Source organism: Portunus trituberculatus, chromosome 2 (genome assembly GCF_017591435.1).
Source record: "Portunus trituberculatus isolate SZX2019 chromosome 2, ASM1759143v1, whole genome shotgun sequence".
Classification (NCBI taxonomy): domain Eukaryota; kingdom Metazoa; phylum Arthropoda; class Malacostraca; order Decapoda; family Portunidae; genus Portunus; species Portunus trituberculatus.
The window spans coordinates 3,625,719-3,648,712 of record NC_059256.1 but is presented as its reverse complement, the minus strand read 5'-3'; the positions used below and the strand labels follow the sequence as shown (position 1 = coordinate 3,648,712).

Below are 22,994 nucleotides of genomic sequence, written 5' to 3'. Positions count from 1 at the left end.
CTCTCTCTCTCTCTCTCTCTCTCTCTCTCTCTCTCTCTCTCTCTCTCTCTCTCTCTCTCTCTCTCTCTCTCTCTCTCTCTCTCTCTCTCACCAGCGCAGTGTTGTATCTCTTGCTGTCTTCTACTGCTATTTTCATGCCAACTGCTCTTCAAGTCTAGGTAACAGCATAACAGCATGCCTCCCCCCCCACCACTACACTTTCTTCCTTCTCTCACCTCTAATCTGTCCACCTCTCTGATGCAAGAGTTAACCAGTACTCTCAGTCACTCATCCCTTTCTCTGGTACACTCTGGGACTCCCTGCCTGCTTCTGTGTTTCCACCTTCCTGGGACTTGAACTCTTTCAAGAGGAAGGTTCCAACACATTTATCCTCTCAAGTTTCATTTTTCTCTTTGTCATTCACCTAGGGACTGCCACTCAAGTGGGCCATTTGTTCTCCTTAGAATTACTGTTGGCCGTGGCCAGTGTCCAGTGTCCGGTGGCTCTCAGTGTCCTCACCATCACTGTTGTTGCAGGTGTCCAGGCCGGGTGCCCTGCTGGGCTCTGACGTGGCTCCATCCGGCCAGCTGCCCAGAGGGTTCCTGCAGTGGAGGGGTGAGGCCCAGCAGCAGCATGAGTGAACAGCAGCAGCAGCAGCAGTCTGCCTCAGGTGTGGGGAGGTCCAGGCATGGTGCCAAGAATGACCTGGAGGCAGGCAGCTCCACCCACAGAGGAGAGAGAAAGTTTGTGTGTCAGCTGTGTGATAAAAGTTTTACATCCAGAAGAGGACTTAGACTACACACCCTGACACACAGTGGTGTTAGAAATTATGAGTGTCTGGAATGTGGAAAGAAATTTACCATAAAGAGTAGTCTCACCAAACACACCCTGAGACACAGTGGTGTTAGAAATTATGAGTGTCTGGAATGTGGAAAGAAATTCACCATAAAGTCTGATCTCACCACACACACCCTGACACACAGTGGTGTTAGAAATTATGAGTGTCTGGAATGTGGAAAGAAATTCACCACAAAGGGTAACCTCACCACACACACCCTGACACACAGTGGTGTTAGAAATTATGAGTGTCTGGAATGTGGAAAGAAATTCACCACAAAGTCTGATCTCACCACACACACCCTGACACACAGTGGTGTTAGAAATTATGAGTGTCTGGAATGTGGAAAGAAATTCACCCAAAAGAGTAACCTCACCAAACACACCCTGACACACAATGGTGTTAGAAATTATGAGTGTCTGGAATGTGGAAAGAAATTCACCACAAAGAGTCACCTCAGCAGACACACCCTGAGACACAGTGGTGTTAGAAATTATGAGTGTCTGGAATGTGGAAAGAAATTCACCTTAAAGAGTCACCTCACCACACACACCCTGACACACAGTGGTGTTAGAAATTATGAGTGTCTGGAATGTGGAAAGAAATTCACCCAAAAGAGTAGCCTCACCACACACACCCTGACACACAGTGGTGTTAGAAATTATGAGTGTCTGGAATGTGGAAAGAAATTTACCGTAAAGAGTAGCCTCACCAAACACACCCTGACACACAGTGGTGTTAGAAATTATGAGTGTCTGGAATGTGGAAAGAAATTCACCAGAAAGAGTAGCCTCACCACACACACCCTGAGACACAGTGGTGTTAGAAATTATGAGTGTCTGGAATGTGGAAAGAAATTCACCACAAAGAGTCACCTCACCACACACACCCTGACACACCATGGTGGTAGAAATTATGAGTGTCTGGAATGTGGAAAGAAATTCACCTTAAAGAGTCACCTCACCACACACACCCTGACACACAGTGGTGTTAGAAATTATGAGTGTCTGGAATGTGGAAAGAAATTCACCCAAAAGTGTAGCCTCACCACACACACCCTGACACACAGTGGTGTTAGAAATTATGAGTGTCTGGAATGTGGAAATAAATTCACCACAAAGTCTGATCTCACCAGACACACTCTGACACACCGTGGTGTTAGAAATTATGAGTGTCTGGAATGTGGAAAGAAATTCACCACAAAGAGTAACCTCACCACACACACCCTGAGACACAGTGGTGTTAGAAATTATGAGTGTCTGGAATGTGGAAAGAAATTCACCACAAAGTCTGATCTCACCACACACACCCTGACACACAGTGGTGTTAGAAATTATGAGTGTGAGGAGTGTGGCAAGAAATTCTTCACCATTAATGCTCTCAACAGACACGCCTTCAGACACACTGGCTTGAGGGAGTTCAAGTGTGATGTTTGTGGCAAGTGTTTCAAGACTAAGGGTGACATTGCCAAGCACATGAAGATCCACTTTTGAGGTGGTGTGTTGTGTGGACCGGTGTGGCCACACCCGTGCCTGTGGGAGTGTGTGGTGGTGGTGGTGGTGGTGGTGGTGGTTTTTCTCTTTTCTTTCTTCTCTCGCGTTGCCTCACCCCGACCTTGGCCTGACCTTCCAGCCTTTGGTCCTCGGCACAGCCAGGTGAAGCACGCCTTCAGTGGGAACCGGTCTGTCTCCCGAGGGTGTCACCAAGGCTCTCCATCTCCAGCAGGACGTGGCGGGGGTCAAGATGGCAGGCAAGCAAGTAAGTAAGTAAGTGGAAGTAAGAGTGAAAACATAAGTGGTGGAGGTGATTGGAGTAGTAATACCTTATTCCATTACCTAACCTGGCAGTGCAAGTACCATGTCAGAATCAACACTAAGGACATTGTCACTCACTGTGGTACTAGATACACCTTTTAAAACACAGACAGACAGACCACCACTTAGGGCACTCCCCTTCACCACTGGGGGTGTGGAGGTGTGAGGTGTGAGGCTGCAGGGGTGAGAAGACCATGCATGGTGCTGGCTGGCTGTGAGGACCCTAAAGGACTGTGGTGGTGGTGGTGGTGGTGAGTGTGAGAGGAAGGACGTGGTGGTGAGTGTCAGCGTTCCAGTGTGTGCAGTGTGTGTCCTGTCAGTGTGGCTGATACATGATGCATAGTGTGTACTGGGCTCCTGGAAGGGTGTTCAGTGAAAGATACATAGATACAGGATTGTATATGTATGAATGTATGTAGTGGTTGTATAACAGCAGGATATGGTCTGAGAGGACACACACAGCCCAGGCCAGCCCCCCAGCCCCCCATCACTGTATGTGTCACCACTCAGTGTGTGTGTTGTGTTGAAGATAATGTATTAATGAATGCTTTTGTTTCAGGACGTTGGTGTGTGTTGGATGCCTGCGTGACTCCATGCTACGCTGGCCTGCCACACCACAGGATACATTGATGATAGTGTCACCTCAGCACACACTACACTGTTGTCATGTGTGGCAGTGCCTGTAAGGACACCACACCCCTGTGGTCTGTTATTGTAAGGAGTGTGTTTGTTGTATACTGGGATACAAGGTAGAAGGAAGCAGTGTACACCTAGTTTTGTACTTGTTGTATTGTGAGGGGTGTGTACTTTGTGTATTGTGGGTTGTAAGACTAAGTAGTAGTAGTTTACACCTAGCCTTGTGTATCTTGTGAGGGGTGTGGACTTTGTTGTATTGGAGTTTGCAGGCAGTGTTGTATGTACTGTGTTTGTGTTGTGAGGTGTAAGGAGAGGCAGACACTTGTAGTGTGTGTGTGTGTGTGTGTGTGTGTGTGTGTGTGTGTGTGTGTGTGTGTGTGTGTGTGTGTGAGTGTGTGTGTGTGAGTGTGTGTGTGTGTGTGTATTTACCTAGTTGTATTGTACAGGGTTTGAGCGGGATCATAGTGTCTTGTCTCCATATCTCCATTTGTCTAGTTTTTCTTTAAAGTTCTGCACACTATGTGCTGTAACAATTCCATTATCCAATGCATTCCTTTTTTCCACTGTTCTGTGTGGAAAACTGTATTTTCCAACATCCTTGACACACTGCCTCATGCTGATTTTCTTTTCATGTCCTCTTGTCCTTCCACCTTCTTCCGTCACCAGCACCAGGTCTTCTTTGTCTATCTTTTCAATATCATTTACTATCTTGTACATTGTTATTAGGTCCCCTCGTTCTCTTCTATCTTGTAATTTGAAAGTCCCATTTCCTTCAGTCGTTCTTCATATGTGAGGTCCTTTAGTCCCATTTCCTTCAGTCGTTCTTCATATGTGAGGTCCTTTAGTCCCATTTCCTTCAGTCGTTTTTCATATGTGAGGTCCTTTAGTCCCATTTCCTTCAGTCGTTCTTCATATGTGAGGTCCTTTAGTCCCATTTCCTTCAGTCATTCTTCATATGTGAGGTCCTTTAGTCCCATTTCCTTCAGTTGTTCTTCATATGTGAGGTCCTTTAGTCCCATTTCCTTCAGTCGTTCTTCATATGTGAGGTCCTTTAGTCCCATTTCCTTCAGTCGTTCTTCATATGTGAGGTCCTTTAGTTCCGGCACCATCTTTGTAGCAATCTTCTGTATCCTTTTCAGTTTTCTTCTATCCTTTTTAGAGGTGGCAGACCACACCACTGCTGCATATTCCAGCCTGGGGCGTATCATGCTGGTGATGACTTTTTCCATCATATCTTTGTCCATGTAATGAAATGCCACTCTTATATTAGTCAACATCTTATATGATAGTCCAAATATCTTGCTATGTGTTTATCAGGGCTCAGATTTTCCTGTATGGTCACTCCAAGATCTTTTTCCTCTTTAGTCTTCATTATTTGCTCCTTTCCCATCAAATAGTTCCATGCTGGTCTTCTCTTACTCTTTCTTAGTTCCATTACGTGACATTTCTCGGCATTAAACTCCAATTTCCACTTCCTGCTCCATTCCTAGATCTTGTTTATATCTTCCTGTAACAGCAAAACGTCCTCCCTGGTTTTGATAACTCTTAGCAGCTTTGCATCATCAGCAAATACATTAATACCCCATTGTGAATATCGTTTACATAAATCTGGAACATAATGGGGGCTAACACTGACCCTTGTGGCACTCTGCTGGTTACTTAACTTTTGCTGCTCACAGTTCTCATTTCCCTGTCCTTCAAATAATCTCTTGTCCATTGTAGCAAGGTTCCACAGTCCTCCTGTGCTCTGTAGTTTCCAAAGAAGTCTTCCATGAGGGACTTTATCAAAAGCCCATCCATCTCTGTTTTCCAGTCCTGCAATAACCCTGGAGTAGAAGCTTAATAAGTTTGATACACATGACCGTCCTGTCCTGAACCCAAAATATCTGTTTGATATGACTTGCTCCTCTTCTACAAATTTAACCCATTTTTCTTTGATAATTATTTCACACAACTTCCCAAAAACACTTGTAAGTGACACTGGTCTATAGTTTAGTGGTTCAGTTGCCTTTCCTCCTTTAAATATCTGTATTACGTTGGCTCTCTTCCATTCTAGTTGAACTTTCCCTTCATTTATTGAACTTTTAATTATTTCCCAAATTGGTTCCAGTAATTGCTCTTTACATTCTTTTAACACCCAGCCTGATACACACCATCCACCCCTATTGCTTTTCTCACTTCCAACTTATCCAGTAATCTTCCAATATCCTCTTTGTGCACTGCAATCTCCTGTAATCCTTGGCAATTCATTGTCCTATTAAGTTCTGTGAAATCATCATCTGCAGTGAATACCCTTTTGAAGCTCTCATTCATTATTTCACACACTTCCTTCTCTGTTTGGTGTGTCTTCCTTGAATTATTTTTTCATTTGTTTCCTTATACTTTGCTTTGCCATTTATAAACTTGTAGAAAAGCTTGGGTTCATCTTTGCTGTGTGTGTGTGTGTGTGTGTGTGTGTGTGTGTCCATATCTATTAATGTCCAGCTTTTTCTTAAAATCATGAATATTCCTTGCGTTGACCACTTCCACGTCTAAACTATTCCATGCTTCCACCCTTCTATGAGGGAAGCTATATTTTTCACATCTCTCCTATAAGTGGCCATTTTAGTTTTTTCCCATGCCCTCTCGACATTCTTCCATTCCACATACACAGATCTTCCCTATCCATTTTTCCATGCCAATCATCACTCTGTATATTGCTATCAGGTCTCCCCTTTCTTCTGTTTTCCAGGGTTGGAAGTTGCATTCTTTTCAGTCTGTCTTCATAAGTCAAATCTCTTAAGTCAGGCACCATTTTCGTTGCAGCCCTCTGTACTTTCTCTAGTTTCCTTATGTGTTTCTTTAAGTTCGGAGCCCACTGTATTGTTGCATATTCAAGCCTCGGTCTTATCATTGCAGTAATTATTTTCTTCATCATTTCTTCATCTAGATATACGAACGCCACTCTTATGTTCCTCAATAAGTTCAATACTTCTCCAATTATTTTGTTTATATGTCTCTCTGGCGATAGGTCATTGGTAATTGTCACCCCAAGGTCTTTTTCTTCATGACTGGTTTTATGTCTTCATTTCCTATCTTGTACATACTCCTGATTCTTCTTTCACTCTTGCCAAACTCTATTTTCTTGCATTTTGTCGTGTTGAACTCCATTTGCCATGTACAGCTCCATTTCCATATTCTGTCCAAGTCTTCCTGGAGTAGTTCGCAATCTTTGTCACATCTCACTTTTCTTAACAATTTTGCATCGTCTGCAAATAGGCTCACATAACTGGACACCCCATCCACCATGTCATTTATGTAGACTGCGAACATTACTGGTGCCAACACTGATCCCTGTGGAACTCCACTCTCCACCAATCCCCATTCTGATGGTCTGTCCTTAATTATTGTTCTCATTTCTCTTCCTACCAAAAAGTCTTCCATCCATTTTAGTAAACTGCCATGCACTCCTCCTACCATTTCAAGTTTCCAGATCAGTCTCTGGTGTGGTACCTTATCAAAGGCCTTTTTTAAATCCAGATATATTCCATCAGCCCAACCATCTCTTTCCTGTATTACATCTATCACCCTCGAATAGTAACATATCAGGTTTGTCGTGCATGAACGCCCTTTTCTAAAACCAAATTGACACTCACAAAGTATGTCATTTTTCTCCAAGAAGTCTGTCCATCTAGTCTTCACCACCCTCTCACACATCTTAGCTACCACACTTGTAAGTGACACTGGTCTATAGTTCAATGGGTCTCTCTTGTTACCTGATTTATAGATTGGGACAATGTTAGCTCTTTTCCAGTCTTGGGGCACTACACCTTCCCTTAATGAGGCATCAATTACTTCACAAACTTTTTCTGCCAATTGCTCCCTGCATTCTCTTAAAATCCATCCTGATACCCCATCAGGTCCCACAGCTTTTCTCACTTCTAAACTCCCCATCATGTTCTTGATCTCCTCCACAGTTACTTGAAACTCCTTCATAATCCCTTTCTGTTCCATTACCAGTGGTTTGTCAAAAGCAGTCTCCTTTGTGAATACCTTCCGAAAGCATCCATTCATAGCCTCTGCCATTTCCCTGGGATCTTCACTGTATACTCCATTTACTTCTAAACTTTCAATACTTTCTCTATTTTTGATGTTGTTGTTCACATGTCTGTAAAAAAGCCTTGGTTGGTCTTTACATTTATCAATTATATCCTTTTCTTGTTTCTTTCTTTCTTCTCTTCTAATCAACACATATTCATTTCTTGCTCTTTTGTAACTTTCCCACTGCTTAATCCGTCTTTTCCTTCTCCACCTCTTCCATGCATCCTCTTTTCTTGTTCTAGCCTTTTCACATCTATCGTTAAACCAGTCCTGCTTTCCAACTTCTCTATGTTGTCTTATTGGTACAAATTTTTCTCACCTTCTTTGTATATTTTTATAAATTCCTTCCACTTTTCATTTGCTCCTTAGCACTCTTGAATTTCATCCAATTTGTCTCTTGAAAGAATTTCTTTAGGTTTCCAAAATCTGTCTTGGCATAATTCCATCTTCCCACTTTATATTCTTCATTTCTTCTAGATTTCTCTTCGTCTATCACCTTGAACTCCAAAACTGCATGATCACTCTTTGCTAAAGGGCACTCCACCCTCATCTCCTCAATGACCATTGGCTCTGTACTAAAGACCAAGTCCAGTCTTGACGATGCTCCCTCTCCTCCAAACCTAGTATCTTCTTTGACCCACTGAGTTAACACATTTTCCATTGCCAGTGTCAATAGTGTATTTCCCCATGTTGTCTCTGATCCTTCCATTGACCAGTCCTCCCAACACACCTCTTTACAATTAAAATCTCCCATCATTATAGTTCGTTCACAGCCACCCAACATTTCTTCCAGACATGTTCCTGTATCACTTATCATTTCTTCATATTCCTGTACTGACCATGCATTTGTCTTAGGTGGTACGTACACCACTATGTAGTGCCTCTTTTTCCTTCATTAGTTTCTGCTCTGATCTTTAGCACTTCTGCCTTTCCCATACCTTTTTCACTTGATCCACCTTTATATCTTTTTAACCAGCAACATCACTCCTCCTCCCATCTTACCTACTCTATTTCTTTTCCAAACGTTATATTTCCTTCTCCAACCTTCATCAGGTCTTCTCCTCTCTCAGTTTTGTTTCAGTAAGACCCACAATATCTGGGTTCTTGTCCTCAAGTAATCGTTGAGTTCTAAAATCCCGATATCACTCCATTTATGTTGGAATACATTACATTTCGCTCATATGTAAGTTTCTTTAGTCCTTTCTTGCTGTACTTTTCTGGGTTATGAACCACTTCCTCAGTCTCATATCCAAGATTCTCCAGAAAAACTCTTTCTTCTCCTCTTCTGTCCTCTCTTCATTTTTTTTCAAAGCCTCCTTTCTCAACTCATTTAACATTTCTCTTTCCTTTTCACCGAGATCTCTTCTCAACCAAATCTTCCTTGTTGTTTCCTGCTGGGCTAGCCTCCATGACTTCTCCACCAATTCATCTACATCCTTTTGTGACTTAAGTTTGATTCTTATTGGCCTCATACCTTCTCTTGTGAACTTTCCAATTCTATGGAAGTCCTCTATTTCTTGTACTAGGTCTTTTCCTCCTCTTGCACCACATTAATGATATTATTTATCACCTTTTTTATGTTTTTCTCTCTCCATTTTACTCGGTGTCTTATCCTCCTCCACACCAAATATCACCACACATCTCTTTTTGTCTACAGTTTCCTCACCAATGTCTCATTTGACTTAATAACCTTCACCACTTTCTCAGCTATCTTCTCTTCTATGATCTGTTGATCTATAATTTCAGCAAGGCCCAAAGTTTTCTCCCTGACTCTTTGATTTCCTTTTCCAGACTTGCAACTTTGTAATTTACCTCCTTTCTTTCCACTTCCTGACTTTTTTTCCATTCAGCCTGCTTCTCCATCACTTTTCCTAGAGATTCTCCACATTTTTCGCAATTCACTTTAATTAGCTTAACTTCCTCTTTCAGTGCTGCATTTTCCTTCTTCATATCGGCACAGTCTTTCTTAACATTGTCATAACTCGTTTCCAGTGTGTGTGTGTGTGTGTGTGTGTGAGCACAAAATATTCACAAAGTACATAAGTCATTTTTTGTATCTACTTTTCCAGAAATAAAAAAAAGAAGAGAAGAAAAAGCAACACATTCAGTTTGTTAATACTGACAATTTTAACAAAACTTGCTTCAGATATCCTAATTAAACCTTCCTTGATCAAAACTGCCTTAAAACAAACACATAGATAGGTTTGCTGTTATTGTTCTGTTGTGGTCTGTGTGGATCAGACATTTGTCACACTTTTGACTAACTCTTACTCTTAAGGCAACTGCCAATCAAGTGGGCCTTATTTTTTTATTCTATTTATTGATTATTGTAACCCTTGGCTTTCCCGCATGCCTTAAAGATAGACCAAGACACGACAGGCATTGTTTGAAGTGAAGATTTGAACACTCACTTCAAACCAAGTATCAAGCAGAGGCTCCCCACACCTTATCTCAACAGAGGGCTGCCGTGGTACAGTGGAACCATGCGTGCTTTGGGATCCGAGAGGTCTGTACTCCTCCTCATCCTCTTTCTCTTTGTCTCCATTTTCATCCTATTTCTCCTCCTTTTCGTTCTCTTCTCTTCTCTTTCTTCTACGGCAGTTCAGTTTTGTCGATGCATGCTTTGGGGTCCGAGGGGTCTCCAGGTGCACGGGTTCGAATCCTGTCCACGGTCTGAGTGTAGGTTGGGCTTCCTCACTCAGGGCAATGGTTTCCTAGCGGGTGGGCTTTCAGATAGGAAGTACCACAAGGAGTACCCCCTTTAGCCCAGAAATTCCCATGAAAACCCCCACATGGTATGAATAAAAAGGAAAAAGAGAGGTGGGAGTATATGCACCAGCCAGTGCCAGGCACACTGCAGTACAGGGTCAGAGCTGCTTGAGAAACCAAAGGACTAGGTGTAGCCAGCAACTGTGAGGGGGCCAACCTGCTCACCCTTTCACTGAGACTCACCACTAAAGCCTGTGCAGTTCTTAGGAGCATCGAGTAAGCGTAAAGGAGTTTGAAGAATATATTTAGTTTGTAGATTAGTGGTGGTGGTGGTGGTGGTGGTGGTGGTGGTGTAGGAAGTTTGAGTCTTGGTTGGTGAGTGGAGGGAGAAAATTTAATGAGTGTTTGTCATGGAGGAGAAAGAAATTAGTCGAAAGTTTTTGATCAAAGGGGAGGAACTGTAGTGTTGATTGGCAGCTGAAGGGAGAAAGTCACACACACACACACACACACACACACACACACACACACACACACACACACACACACACACACACACACACACATACACCAAAATTCCTGGGGGTCAAATCCTACTTTGCGTTTTTTCACCCTTCGTGGGGCTTACTTGTATCATTAACCGCAATACACCAGGAATCACTGGATGAGATCACAGCCTCATGAATTTTAAATCCTTTTTCACACGTAGAACTGATTATGATGAATATGAATACCTAGTCTGACTCAGCTCTTTTACTATTTACCTTGATATATATATGTTCTTCACTCAATAGGAATTACCTCATAAGAATCAGTAATATATTTTTTCTAATTTAATCTGTCCTTGTATGGAGTACTTTTCGCTTGTTTGAGGGGGGTGGGCAGGGTTCCAGTCACACAGTTTTGTTAGATAGGGTGGAATCAAAAGGTTTTCATCTCATCAACTCCCCTCCTCTGAGTGACTGTCTTCAGCCTCTTTCTCACCACAATGTTGCATCTCTTGCTATCTTTTATTGCTATTTTCATGACAACTGCTCTATTCATCTTACTGACTGCTTGCCTCCCCTCCTTCCTCTCCCACCCTCACTGCACAAGGCTTTCTTCTTGCTCTCATTCCTATTCTGTTCACCTCTAATTTCTTCTACATCCTCCTCTAAGTTCTGTCTCTCCTCGTCATTTAGATTCTTTAGTAGGGCTTTGACTGATTTCATTTCCTCTCTTTCTCTTCTTGGTCTATATTTTACATTTTTTCCTCTCAGTCCAAATATGATTACACTGTTTTCTGCAATTTCAACTGCATTTTCTATTTCCTTAAGGACTCCTATTATTTTGTTTGCCATATTCTCATCTCTTTCTTTTTGCTGTTCCTGAATCACCTCCGGAATATTATCCTTGTCTTTCTTATCTTGTTCTCTCCATGGCTGTACTTCTTCTTTCATCACGTCCTGTACTCTTTCCTCTTCTCTGTTTACTAGATCTTTCAGCTTCTCTTTTCCTTTCTCCACTTTACCGAGTCCTTCCATCTGTTTCTTATACTTGGCTAGTTCTTTTTTCAGTTCCTCGTTTTCTGTTGTTAGCCTTGCTTCATTTTCTTCCACTCTTTTTATCCTTTCTTTCAAGTTATGAAACTCTTTTTTTATGTTCTTCGCTCTCTTTAATTCCCATACTCTCTTTTATCCATTTATCCAATTTTCTTTCTAGCTTTGTTTGTGTGTGTGTGTGTGTGTGTGTGTATTTACCTAGTTGTAGTTTTCCATGGCCTGGGCTTTATGCTCGTGTGGCCCCGTCTCCATATCTACACTTATCCAATCTTACTTTAATAGTATGCACACTCGTTGCAGACACTACTTCTTCATCTAAACTGTTCCACGTCTCAATACATCTCTGCGGGAAACTATATTTTTTAATATCTCTCAGACATCTTCCTTTTCTCAGCTTTTTACTATGCGATCTTGTGCTTCGGATGTCATATTCTTCTCTCAGGATCAGTTTCTCATTATCCACTTTGTGTGTGTGTGTGTGTGTGTGTGTGTGTGTGTGTGTGTGTGTGTGTGTGTGTGTGTGTGCAGCTTTGTGAGCAAGTGTGCCAGTCATTCCTTGATGTCATTGTCTTTCATTTTGGGACAAAATGTTGTGTGTAATTAGGTTTCTATACATTTTTGAGTGAGAATGTTTAGACTGATTAATAGTAATTTTCTCAACTTTCTAGAGCTTTGCTGTTCCTGTTCTGTGCGAGATTTCAGGGGCCGTGTTCTACAAACCGTCACAGCTAATGACATGATCGTAGTGAGAGAAAGTGGTGCACTTTAGACACAAGTCCCTCTGTGACAGGCTCTCACCTTGTGACTCACCATAAGTGCCAAGACAGGGTTCAGTCTGTTGTAGCGCTACCAACTGCTGTCTTAAAACTGTCAACATGGTGGGTGCTTGGCTGTATGTACCATGGCATGATCCCCGACAGTTTTCAGTATTAATTAATGATAAATACTTGTAATGATAACTAAATAATGTCCTTTGATGCAGTAACTTACAATTATAGACAAACACCATCAGTTGTCCCAAAACTCAAGCAAACCTTGCCCTGTGCTATGCGTCATGTGTGGGGCTGTTGGGCGTGATCTTCTGTTTGTCATGTCATGTTTCTTGTTTGGATACACAGTCTAACTATTCCCAAACTTGTAATATAATGTCATAATAATTTAAATTGTAGAAAATTAAGTCAAGGAGCTATTTCTTTGTATTCATGAGCCCAAAGACAACAGTGGAGTGACAGTCAGGTATTGAGTGAGACCTGAGGCTGACTGTGTAGAATGCAGCCCCAGAATGACGGTCTGTGTTTTGTGTATTTATGGTGACCGTGTAGTGTTGCAAGGGACAACATGCTGTTTGAGAGCAGTGCCATTGTGAAATGTTTAAAAATCATTTTACAGTTGATAGTTCCTCACTGACTTTACAATGAAAGTGATCTGAAAATAATTTTTGAACTTGTCGGTACTAACAAGACTTGTGCAATGGAAATGCTCTCAAAACTACTTACTCTTACTCTTACTCTTATGTCTTGTGTTAATTTTTTTTTTTTTTTTTTATTATCTGTTCGTACAGGGACAGCTGCCATGTATGTGCAGATCTCTTGTAACTGTCCTCATTTTTGTTTCTCAGTATTCATACTTTGATGAGGTGAAAATATTTCTAGACTAAAACAAAATTGTCACAGGTTGGAAATTGTAAAAATTGTACAATTCTGCTATTCCAATGGAAATTGTAAAAACGATGAAAAATCTTGGTACGTTTTCAGTTTGTGAAAATCGTGGTATGTTTGCAGTTTGTAAAAACGTTTTCAGAGTTTGTGAAAATCGTGGTATGTTTTCAGTTTGTAAAAATTTTCTAAGTTGAAAATTTTTGTAGAGTTTTGTATAGTTTTCAGTTGTGTAAAAATGATTTGAATTAATAAAGTGGAGTAAGGGAGACTCTTCTTTGTATTTTTAACCCAAATAGACATCTGGTCTTTCTCCGGAGACTCTTCGGAGTATTTATGACTTAGGGTAGTTTTGGGGGCAGATTTGCAGGGATTTTTTGCCATTTTTCACCAGTTTAGCAGTTTTTGGGGCAGATTTGCAGGGATTTTTTGCCATTTAGCAGTTTTTGGGGCATATTTCCAGGGATTTTTTGCCATTTTTCACCAGTTTAGCAGCTTTTCTGCTAGGGCAGGTTTTGGGGCAGATTTGTAGGGATTTTTTGCCATTTTTCTCACCAGTTTAGCTATTTTCTGCCTTTTTTTAGGCATTATCTATCTGCCTTTTTAGGCATTGCATTATTTTACTGTCATTTCAGCCAAGTTTGGGCCAATTGAGTGAGTATCGTGAGGCTTTCAATTTTGAGCGTGTAGGATGATTTATACAGGTCAGGTTAAGGATTGTAGTTTTTATTTGGAAAAGCAGTTTTTTTTTATACACTTTGTGGGGATTAATAGGGTTAGGTTAAATTAGATACACTATGTGAAGTGAGGTTAGGTTAAGCTTCGTATTTGATGAGGTCAGGTCAAGCTCCAGGGTAGGCCATCAAAATCAGTACGAATTTATTAATAATTTATTCTGAAGTAGTAACACCAGTTGTGTGGGTCCATCACAAAGCATTGAAGGAATAACATCAGAGTGACTGGCAACATGTATTGGTTAGGTCAGGTTACATGAAGCAAGGCGGTGTCCTCCCTCCCTGGATGACGCTCCGTGTTGTCAGGTTAGCTGGTGCGATGCAGTGTGTCCTCCCTCCCTGGATGGCACTGGGTGTTGTCAGGGAAGGGGCAGCGAGGCAGTGTCCACCCTCCCTGGATGGGGCTGCGTGTTGTCACATCAGGGCTGGTGCGAGGCAGGGTCCAATTCCTCCATTGAAAGGTGCAGCGAAACAGTTTGCGTCTTCCCGTGCACGAAGGGTTGGGTTTCAGGACACGCTGGTTTGGTTTTCCCTTCAGTACTGGCAGGACCTGTAACAAATTGCATCTTAGCTTTACACTTTAATCATGAATAACCTTGTCCTCAAATGTAGGTGACGTGGTGGTGTGTGGTGTGTCATGAACAACCTTGTCCTCAATGTAGGACACGTGTGGTGTGTGGTGTGCGTCTTGTTAAATGTTCAGTGCATTCGATTTTACCCACCACCACGGAACAATTTGCAATCTCAACCTTTAAACAAAAAAAAAAAAAAAAAAAAAAAGGTACTCTTCATTCTAATCTGATTAGAAACCTTGAGTTCTGGTTCAGTCAGCCTCGTTAGTCGTTACATTACCTTTAACACCAACACTGAACAATTCCTGACAGCCTACGCCTCCAGTGAACGAGTTGAAACAGCCCAGCCCCTGCCCCTGCCTGTGCCTGTGCCGGACCGCACGCCTCCGGGGTCTGCGTCCTCTCCTGAAGAAGCACCACCTGGAGATACACTGCTTTCACATGGACACAGGAGGAGGAGGAGGATAATGATGCCGGGGCTTCAAAGAGGCTTGGGAGGGTACAGGTCGGACTGGAGCGCCGCTGTGGCTGACGAGTTCGGTCGTGTGAAACAGACGTGGCTCCACCAAGTTGGTTGTGCGCCGATGTAGGGAAGCCGGTGCCAGACTTGTGGTGAGACGTGTTCCAACTTCTGACTGACGCCCGAGACTGTTTGCCCGTGTTTAGGGGATGGTCAGGAGACACTGTTGCCCAGGTTTAGTGGGTGGGCGCCATGACCAGACCTTATCACGTGATGCACACACTGCCACTGCAACAACAGAGTTACCAGTCATCAATCAAGAAACATCCTTCACCTGCTTCATTACGTCACTATCACTAACCCAACACAAGGACATTGCACACTATGATCAGAGTGACTGGCCTCAAATAAAACAACTGCGTACATTACTTACGGGCTTACCTAGAGTGGTGGTGGTGGTACGTGCATCGCAACACCTCGAAACTTGTACCTCATTTGTTCCTACACTTACTGCACCAGATAGTGACAATGCTGGATAATTGAACAGCCTAAAAAATATTGCTATACACAGCCATTTTGAAGCTTTCACACAACGAACGCCTTGCATTCAGTAACACACTACCTCACAACCCCACACACGCACACACTACCTCGCAACCCCACACACGCACGACACTTCACAACCCCACACACACGACACTTCACAACCCCACACGCACATGACACTTCACAACACCACACGCACATAACTTACCACCCCACACGATTGTTAATGGGAAATAGGGAAATAGACAAAGGTCCTTCACTGCACACACACACACACACACATCACCACTGTACACTAACATACCTTCCCGACACAACAACGCCAGCAAAGGACTGACACCAGGTCAACACACACACACCTTACAACGGTAATGGTGACGAGACTGCACCAGCCAGACACACTGCTCGGCGCACACACGTCTTAACTCCACCAAGTCTACAGGAGAAATCGTTTTAATGCCCCACACTGCTTTGCGCTTCACCTCCTCCTCCTCCTCTCCTCCTCCTCCCTCCCTTGTTTGCTGTAAAGACCCCTTCAGTACTGGGACACGTTTTTACCCATTAGACTATTTTATTGATGTCAGGAAGCGTCTATGGAGGGCAGAAGGTTAATGGCCACAGTCTTCACTATTTTAATCCTCCACATGAGTAAAAATGAGTAAAATATCACCAAATAGTCACCAGAAAGAATATGGGAACACGTCATGGTACTGAAAGGGTTAATAACTAACTAACCACTCTCATTAACCATCGTTCCATTATAAGCATTGTTACCTCCAGTCTCCTGTCGAAGCCGGTGGTAGTCCACGCCACGCCACGCGCGTCTCAAACACCCTCACTCACCTAAAGCTTTATGTCTAGCCATTTATCTATCCGTCTATCTGACTATCTATCTGTCTGTCTATCTACCTATCTGCCTATACACACACACAGATATATATATATATATATATATATATATATATATATATATATATATATATATATATATATATATATATATATATATATATATAATTTATTATTATTATTATCATTACCATTATTACTATTATTATTGGTATCATTATTATTATTATTATTATTATTATTATTATTATTATTATTATTATTATTATTATTATTAACAGCATCATTGTTATCATTATTATTATTGTCACAGTTATTCTTATCGTTATCATTATCATTGTTAACATTATTACCATTACTATTATTATTATTACTACTACTACTACTACTACTACTACTACTACTATTAATACTACTATCATTAATACTATTATTATTATTATTATTATTATTATTATTATTATTATTGTGAGGACATGGCACGTAGCTACGGAACATAATGTATCAGTTGTCACATTAGTGAAGTGTCAAGACACACAATCCTTTAACCAGCCAAACCAACGTCTCCACATTTTGGTGCACTAATCATGAAGCACGTGGGGTCACAGGCATGACGCATAAATACTATTGCAATGCTCATAACACTGAAATGAGGAAATGACAGCTTGAACAGCTTGTTTCAGCGAGGCGGGGATGCCACCTGCCACCTGCCACCTGGGCCCTGCCACCAGTGTTAATGAAGACAGACAGACACACACTAATTATTCCTCAAACAATTACATGATGTACTTTTAGGCAAGTGTGTTTTTGACCAGACAATTTGACGTCCTCGTTGTGTTGACTATCCACCTAACCATCGCTTCACTGAGGGCCCACCTTCCTCGTTAGGGAGGCACTGACTACTGATAAGCTCTTTTTTTTTTTTTTTTTTATCTATTTATACCATGTGGGCTTTTCACGGGAGCTTCTGGGCTAAAGGGGATACTTCTTGGGGGTACCTCCTATCTCAAAGCCCACTCGCTAGGAAACCGTTGCCCAGAGTGAGGAAGCTTAACCTACACTCGGACCGTGGACAGGATTCGAACCCGTGCGCTTGGAGACCCCTCGAACCCCAAAGCACGCATGGTTCCACTGTACCATGGCGGCCCCTAGTCCAGAGTGCCGGGGATTAGTGGTGGAAGCGACGCCTTTCAACAATGATAACAACAACAACAATAACTTCGTATCTTGTTCACTGACTGATACAACTTCACAACTTCACAGACCTGAGCCGAGTCACTGAAACACTCTCCAAACTTCCCTCGTGCATGCCTTGGCTCAAACAAGATGATGGTAGTCACGGTTCACCACATTCCACTCGGTTCATATTTGTTTGATAGACCCAACAATTCCTCTGCCTCTTATCACTCAAGGCTAAAGATAACATTAACCCTTTCAACATTAACCCTTCCAGTACCGTGACGTGTTTTTATATTCACTCTGGTTCCTATTTGGTGATTTTATACAGCTTCAGAAACTCATGTGTGGGATTAAATTAGTGAAGACTGTGGCCATTAATCTTCTGCCCTCCATACACCCCTTCCTAATGTCAATAAACTGGTCTTATCGCACACAAAGCTCAAGGTGAAAAATGCGTCCCAGTACTGAAGGGGTTAACCATTTCTCTTCCTCCACCTTCCCCTCCTCCTCCTCCTCAAGTGTCACGTCAATCAGCCTCCACCACAGCGAATGTCACGCCTATCATCGCGCCCGCTGTCAACATACACCCGGCAACCACTCCGGTGCGTTCTGTGCCTCGCCTCCCACTATTTGTTGCATTGTCCTAAGGAGTTGAAGGAAAATAATGTTTTTGTGGAGCAAGCTCACCCCTGGAGGGAGTCCACGCTGCCAAACCATCACGCGTGTCTTTTGCAATTTTATTAGAGTTTAATATGTTAAAGTTCCTTAGAAAATCACTCTGGGGTAGGCCTATAGAAGTGAAAAGTGTCTGTGTTGGGGGGGGGGACAGTGACGCCCTGATACCGAGGATTATTCACATAGGCCTGTGTGTCAACGTCAGCAGGTCTGTGTGTCAGCGCCAGTAGGCCTATGTGCGTCTCAGAGCGCCGCGTCACCATTGTAAGTAGAGCTATTCCTTCATGTTGACTCTCTCTCTCTCTCTCTCTCTCTCTCTCTCTCTCTCTCTCTCTCAACAATCTATAACATCTAGAACAAGATATATTTTGCTTCAGTTTGCTACTACTACCACTACTACTACTACTACTACTACTACTACTACTACTACTACTACTACTACTACTACTACTACTACTACTACTACTTCCACTACTACTACTACTACTACTTCACTACTACTACTACTACTACTACTACTACTACTACTACTACTACTACAACCACACACATCACAAACCGGAGAGAGAGAGAGTGTGTGTGTGTGTGTGTGTATAAAAAAAGTAACATTGTCTTCTATTTTTACCCTGCAGACAACTCAATAATAACAAGACGAATGATAATATTGTCTGCACACCACCGAGCCTTGCGAAGGAGGATAACTGGATTCCACACTAACATTCCAAGTCGGTCTCGTAACACCAATATTTCGATCCCTAATAAAGCTTCATTGTTGGCTTCAGGTCCGCGCTCACCTAGAACTCACACCCATCAGTCTATGACATTAGTGAGCATTAAACACTCCTTCCATAAACAGATTTTTATTCACAAAAGGAGACAAACTTCAAGACACAAATTTCCATCTTAGCGGGAGTTTTAACCTCTTCAGTACCATAACGTGTTCATATTTATTTTGTTTACATTTTAAGGGGATTTTAAACAGCTTCAGAAACCTATATGGGGATTAAAATAGTGAAGAGTCTGGCCATTAATCTTCTGACCTCCATAGACCCTTTCTAATGTCAATGGAACTGTCTAATCATACACAAAACTCTTGGTACAAAAAATGCGTCCCACTACTGAAGGGGTTAACGACAGCCAACACTAAAACACTGCACCTTTGTCATATGCTGGGGAAAAATCATACTCGTTGAGACAAAATGTATATTAATGTATGCCAACAACAACAAAACTACCGTAGAATCCCATAATATCTTTAGGTCGCCGTGGTGCAGTGGAACCATGCGTGTTTTGCGGTCCGAGGTCTCCAAGCGCACGGGTTCGAATCCTGTCCACGGTCCGAGTGTAGGTTGGGCTTCCTCACTCGGGGCAATGGTTTCCTAGCGGGTGGGCTTTGAGATAGGAGGTACCACAAAAAGTATCCCCTTTAGCCCAGAAATTCCTTTGAAAAACTCATTCATATGGTATTAAATAAAAAATAAAAAAAATGTGTAGAGGAGAAAGGATGAGAAGTTTAAGGCAGACCGTAGAGTGACAGTCAGTCCAGTCCAGTCCAGTTCAGTTCAGTCAGGCCTCACCTTCACAGTTGAACTTCGTGACGAGTGTGTATCGTGGCCGGCACTGGCACTAGTATGACTCGAGTGTTGATGCAGAGGCTCACACACACCCGACATTCTTCTCCCGCCACTCGTCAATGCCACAGCTGCACAAACTCATCCTGCCACAAGAAAGGCATTTGATTCACTACTGTCAGGTTGTGAGAGGCTAAGCTCATCTATTAGACACACACACACACACACACAAGAAAGATTGGATAAGTGTAGATATGGAGACGGGGCCACACGAGCATAACGCCCAGGCACTGTCAAACTACAACTAGGTAAACACACACACACACACACACACACACACACCTGTAAACATGCCAGAGTGACAAAAGCAAGGCCTTCTCACCTCTCCGTCACTGCAGCCACTCAAGCCGCCACACATGCGCTGCTTCGGGATGCTACTGACACCGGCCTGGGAGAACTGACTGACTGAGGCTGAGTCGTCTGCAGGTCCCTCCTCTGTCTGCCAGCATTGCATTGCGTGAGTGAAATGCTGGCTTAGTATTTTAACACCACTATTATTCATGATTCAGACTAATTTCAGACAGACAGAGAGACAGATAGATAGACAGCACCTACCACCAGCGCCCCACGTCCACCACCGTCTGTGTCTCAGGTGCAAATAAGGACGTGTGTTTTTCCTTACCTGTGTGTTCGCCTCCTCCAGTGAAGCTTCAAAGGAAATGAGCTCCCCTCCACCAAAGCTCCGAGGCGCCGCTACCACTGCCATCTAGCGGCGACTAAGTAAAAATGCACCAAAGAAAACGTAGAGTATTTTATGGGTGACTTAATTTATTTTTCGATTTGTTTTTTATTATTTATGTGTGTGTGTGTGTGTGTGTGTGTGTGTGTGTGTGTGTGTGTGTGTGTGTGTGTGTGTGTGTGAGAGGGAAAAATGAAACACGCGCATAAATAATGATATTTTAATTTCTATAATAGTAGGCAGTGTATACTGACACACACACACACACACACACACACACACACACACACACACACACACACACACACACACACACACACCTGTAAACACAAGAATCAATGGAAAGAGAGAGAGAGAGAGAGAGAGAGAGAGAGAGAGAGAGAGAGAGAGAGAGAGAGAGAGAGAGAGAGAGAGAGAGAGAGAGAGAGAGACTTCTTGTGATGACTAGAACACACACACACACACACACACACACACACACACATAAAAGAGATTTCTACAATTTACCTTAACTCGAACCCCAAAATTGTAAAAAAATAAGAAAAACAACCTTAATAATAATAATAATAATAATAATAATAATAATAATAATAATAATAATAAATCACTCAGGCAACACAAACACAAACATTTCTATAAGTATTTTTCTTACATACATTATTAGCCAGAATTATATAAATGCCCCTCTCTCTCTCTCTCTCTCTCATTATATACTAACTAAGGTACATATCTGGAAGAGGCTGGGAGGCACTGGGAGGGACTGGGAGAGGCACTGGGAGAGGCTGGGAGGCACTGGGAGATGCTGGGAGGCATTGGGAGAGGCTGGGAGGCACTGGGAGGGACTGGGAGAGGCTGGGAGGCACTGGGAGAGGCTGGGAGGCACTGGGAGAGGCTGGGAGGCACTGGGAGAGGCTGGGATGGACTGGAAGAGGCTGGGAGGCACTGGGAGAGGCTGGGAGGCACTGGGAGAGACTGAAAGGCACTGGGAGAGGCTGGGATGGACTGGAAGAGGCTGGGAGGCACTGGGAGAGGCTGAGAGGGAATGGAAGAGGCTGGAAGGCACTGGGAGAGGCTGGGAGGCACTAGGAGAGGCTGGGAGGCACTGGGAGAGGCTGGAAGGCACTGGGAGAGGCTGGGAGGCACTGGGAGAGGCTGGAAGGCACTAGGAGAAGCTGGGCCTGTGGCCTCTTCTCTTCTCCTTGAGCCCTGATGTCCTTCACCCTCTAACTTGTAGGATCTGTAGTGGTAGCACAGACACACAGACACACAGACACACACACACACAGACAGCCTCGTTAGGACCAGTAAGGCTGTTGCTGTATGTTCTTTCCTTTGTATTCCTTTGTATTCCTCCTCCTCCTCGTCCTCCTCCTCCTCCTCCTCCTCTTCTTCCACCTCCTCCTCTTCTAAGATTTACTCTCGAAAATATAAATAATAAATTTTTTAAGTTTCTCTCTCTCTCTCTCTCTCTCTCTCTCTCTCTCTCTCTCTCTCTCTCTCTCCGAAAACAAGAAATGAACACAAAACCACGATTTTTTTTCTTTTTTCTTTTTTTTTTTTTTTAAGTACGGTTTCTGTTACAAATATTCACTTGGGCACTTAAATATTCACTTGGGCACTTAAATGTTCACTTGGGCACTTAAATACACTCACTTAAGACATTTTATAAGTAGATTCAAGTTATTTTTTCTCCTCCTGCACTTTTGCATAGCGTCACCCATTCATTTCTAACGCGTATGTACAAAGTGTAATGGTCTGCCTTCCATGCACACTATTACTACTACTACTACTATTACTATGACTACTACTACTACTACTACTACTATTATTACACAAACTCACACACACACACACACATACATACATATACTTTCTCTCTCTCTCTCTCTCTCTCTCTCTGGTTTGCTTAGAGAGAGAGAGAGAGAGAGAGAGAAGTTATCCATCTCTCTCTCTCTCTCTCTCTCTCTCTCTCTCTCTCCCTCGAAGCAAAAGATACAAGAAAAAGAAATTTATATATACACTGTCATCTTACCACTCTCTCTCTCTCTCTCTCTCTCTCTCTCTCTCTCTCTCTCTCTCTCTAGGTCTTGGTGGTGTTGTAGTAACCATTAGTACTAAGGGGTTCACTTTCTGCTCCTTCCTGTGGTCTCTTCCTCTTAAAGAAACCCATCTGGAAAGACATTAGGTCAGGTTAGGTTAGGTTAGGTTAGGTTGGGTTGAAAAATACTAGTAACTTCCACTACACCCTTGAAAAACACCAATAACTTCCACTACACCCTTGAAAAACACCAATAACTTCCACTACACCCTTGAAAAACACCAATAACTTCCACTACACCCTTGAAAACACCAATAACTTCCACTACACCCTTGAAAACCCCAATAACTTCCACTACACCCTTGAAAACACCAATAAC

At 42.7% G+C, this 22,994-nt stretch overlaps 1 protein-coding gene and 4 long non-coding RNA genes across 5 annotated transcripts in view; 2 read left to right on the top strand and 3 right to left on the bottom strand.

The window, feature by feature from the left end:
- The first annotated feature begins 1,796 nt into the window (after positions 1 to 1,796).
- On the top strand, positions 1,797 to 3,398 carry LOC123502821. Its single transcript, XR_006674227.1, has 2 exons — positions 1,797 to 2,575; positions 3,191 to 3,398. It is a non-coding gene; the product is annotated as an uncharacterized LOC123502821 (long non-coding RNA).
- Positions 3,399 to 9,344: 5,946 nt separating this feature from the next.
- Positions 9,345 to 13,523, top strand: LOC123502839. The gene is made up of 2 exons (XR_006674236.1): positions 9,345 to 9,853; positions 12,266 to 13,523. It is a non-coding gene; the product is annotated as an uncharacterized LOC123502839 (long non-coding RNA).
- Positions 13,524 to 13,962: 439 nt separating this feature from the next.
- Positions 13,963 to 16,046, bottom strand: LOC123502826. The gene is made up of 2 exons (XR_006674230.1): positions 15,924 to 16,046; positions 13,963 to 15,306 (listed from the first exon to the last, which is right to left on the bottom strand). It is a non-coding gene; the product is annotated as an uncharacterized LOC123502826 (long non-coding RNA).
- Positions 16,047 to 19,092: 3,046 nt separating this feature from the next.
- LOC123502832 lies at positions 19,093 to 21,435 on the bottom strand. Its single transcript, XR_006674234.1, has 5 exons — positions 21,029 to 21,435; positions 20,454 to 20,897; positions 20,221 to 20,337; positions 19,845 to 19,984; positions 19,093 to 19,646 (listed from the first exon to the last, which is right to left on the bottom strand). It is a non-coding gene; the product is annotated as an uncharacterized LOC123502832 (long non-coding RNA).
- Positions 21,436 to 22,570: 1,135 nt separating this feature from the next.
- Positions 22,571 to 22,994, bottom strand: part of LOC123501455 (integrin alpha-PS2-like) — a 24,799-nt gene continuing 24,375 nt past the window's right edge. Inside the window, exon 18 of the mRNA XM_045250292.1 lies at positions 22,571 to 22,756. Within this exon, the coding sequence (XP_045106227.1) occupies positions 22,658 to 22,756 (99 nt within the window). The 3' untranslated portion in view covers positions 22,571 to 22,657. The remainder of the gene's footprint in view (positions 22,757 to 22,994) is intronic.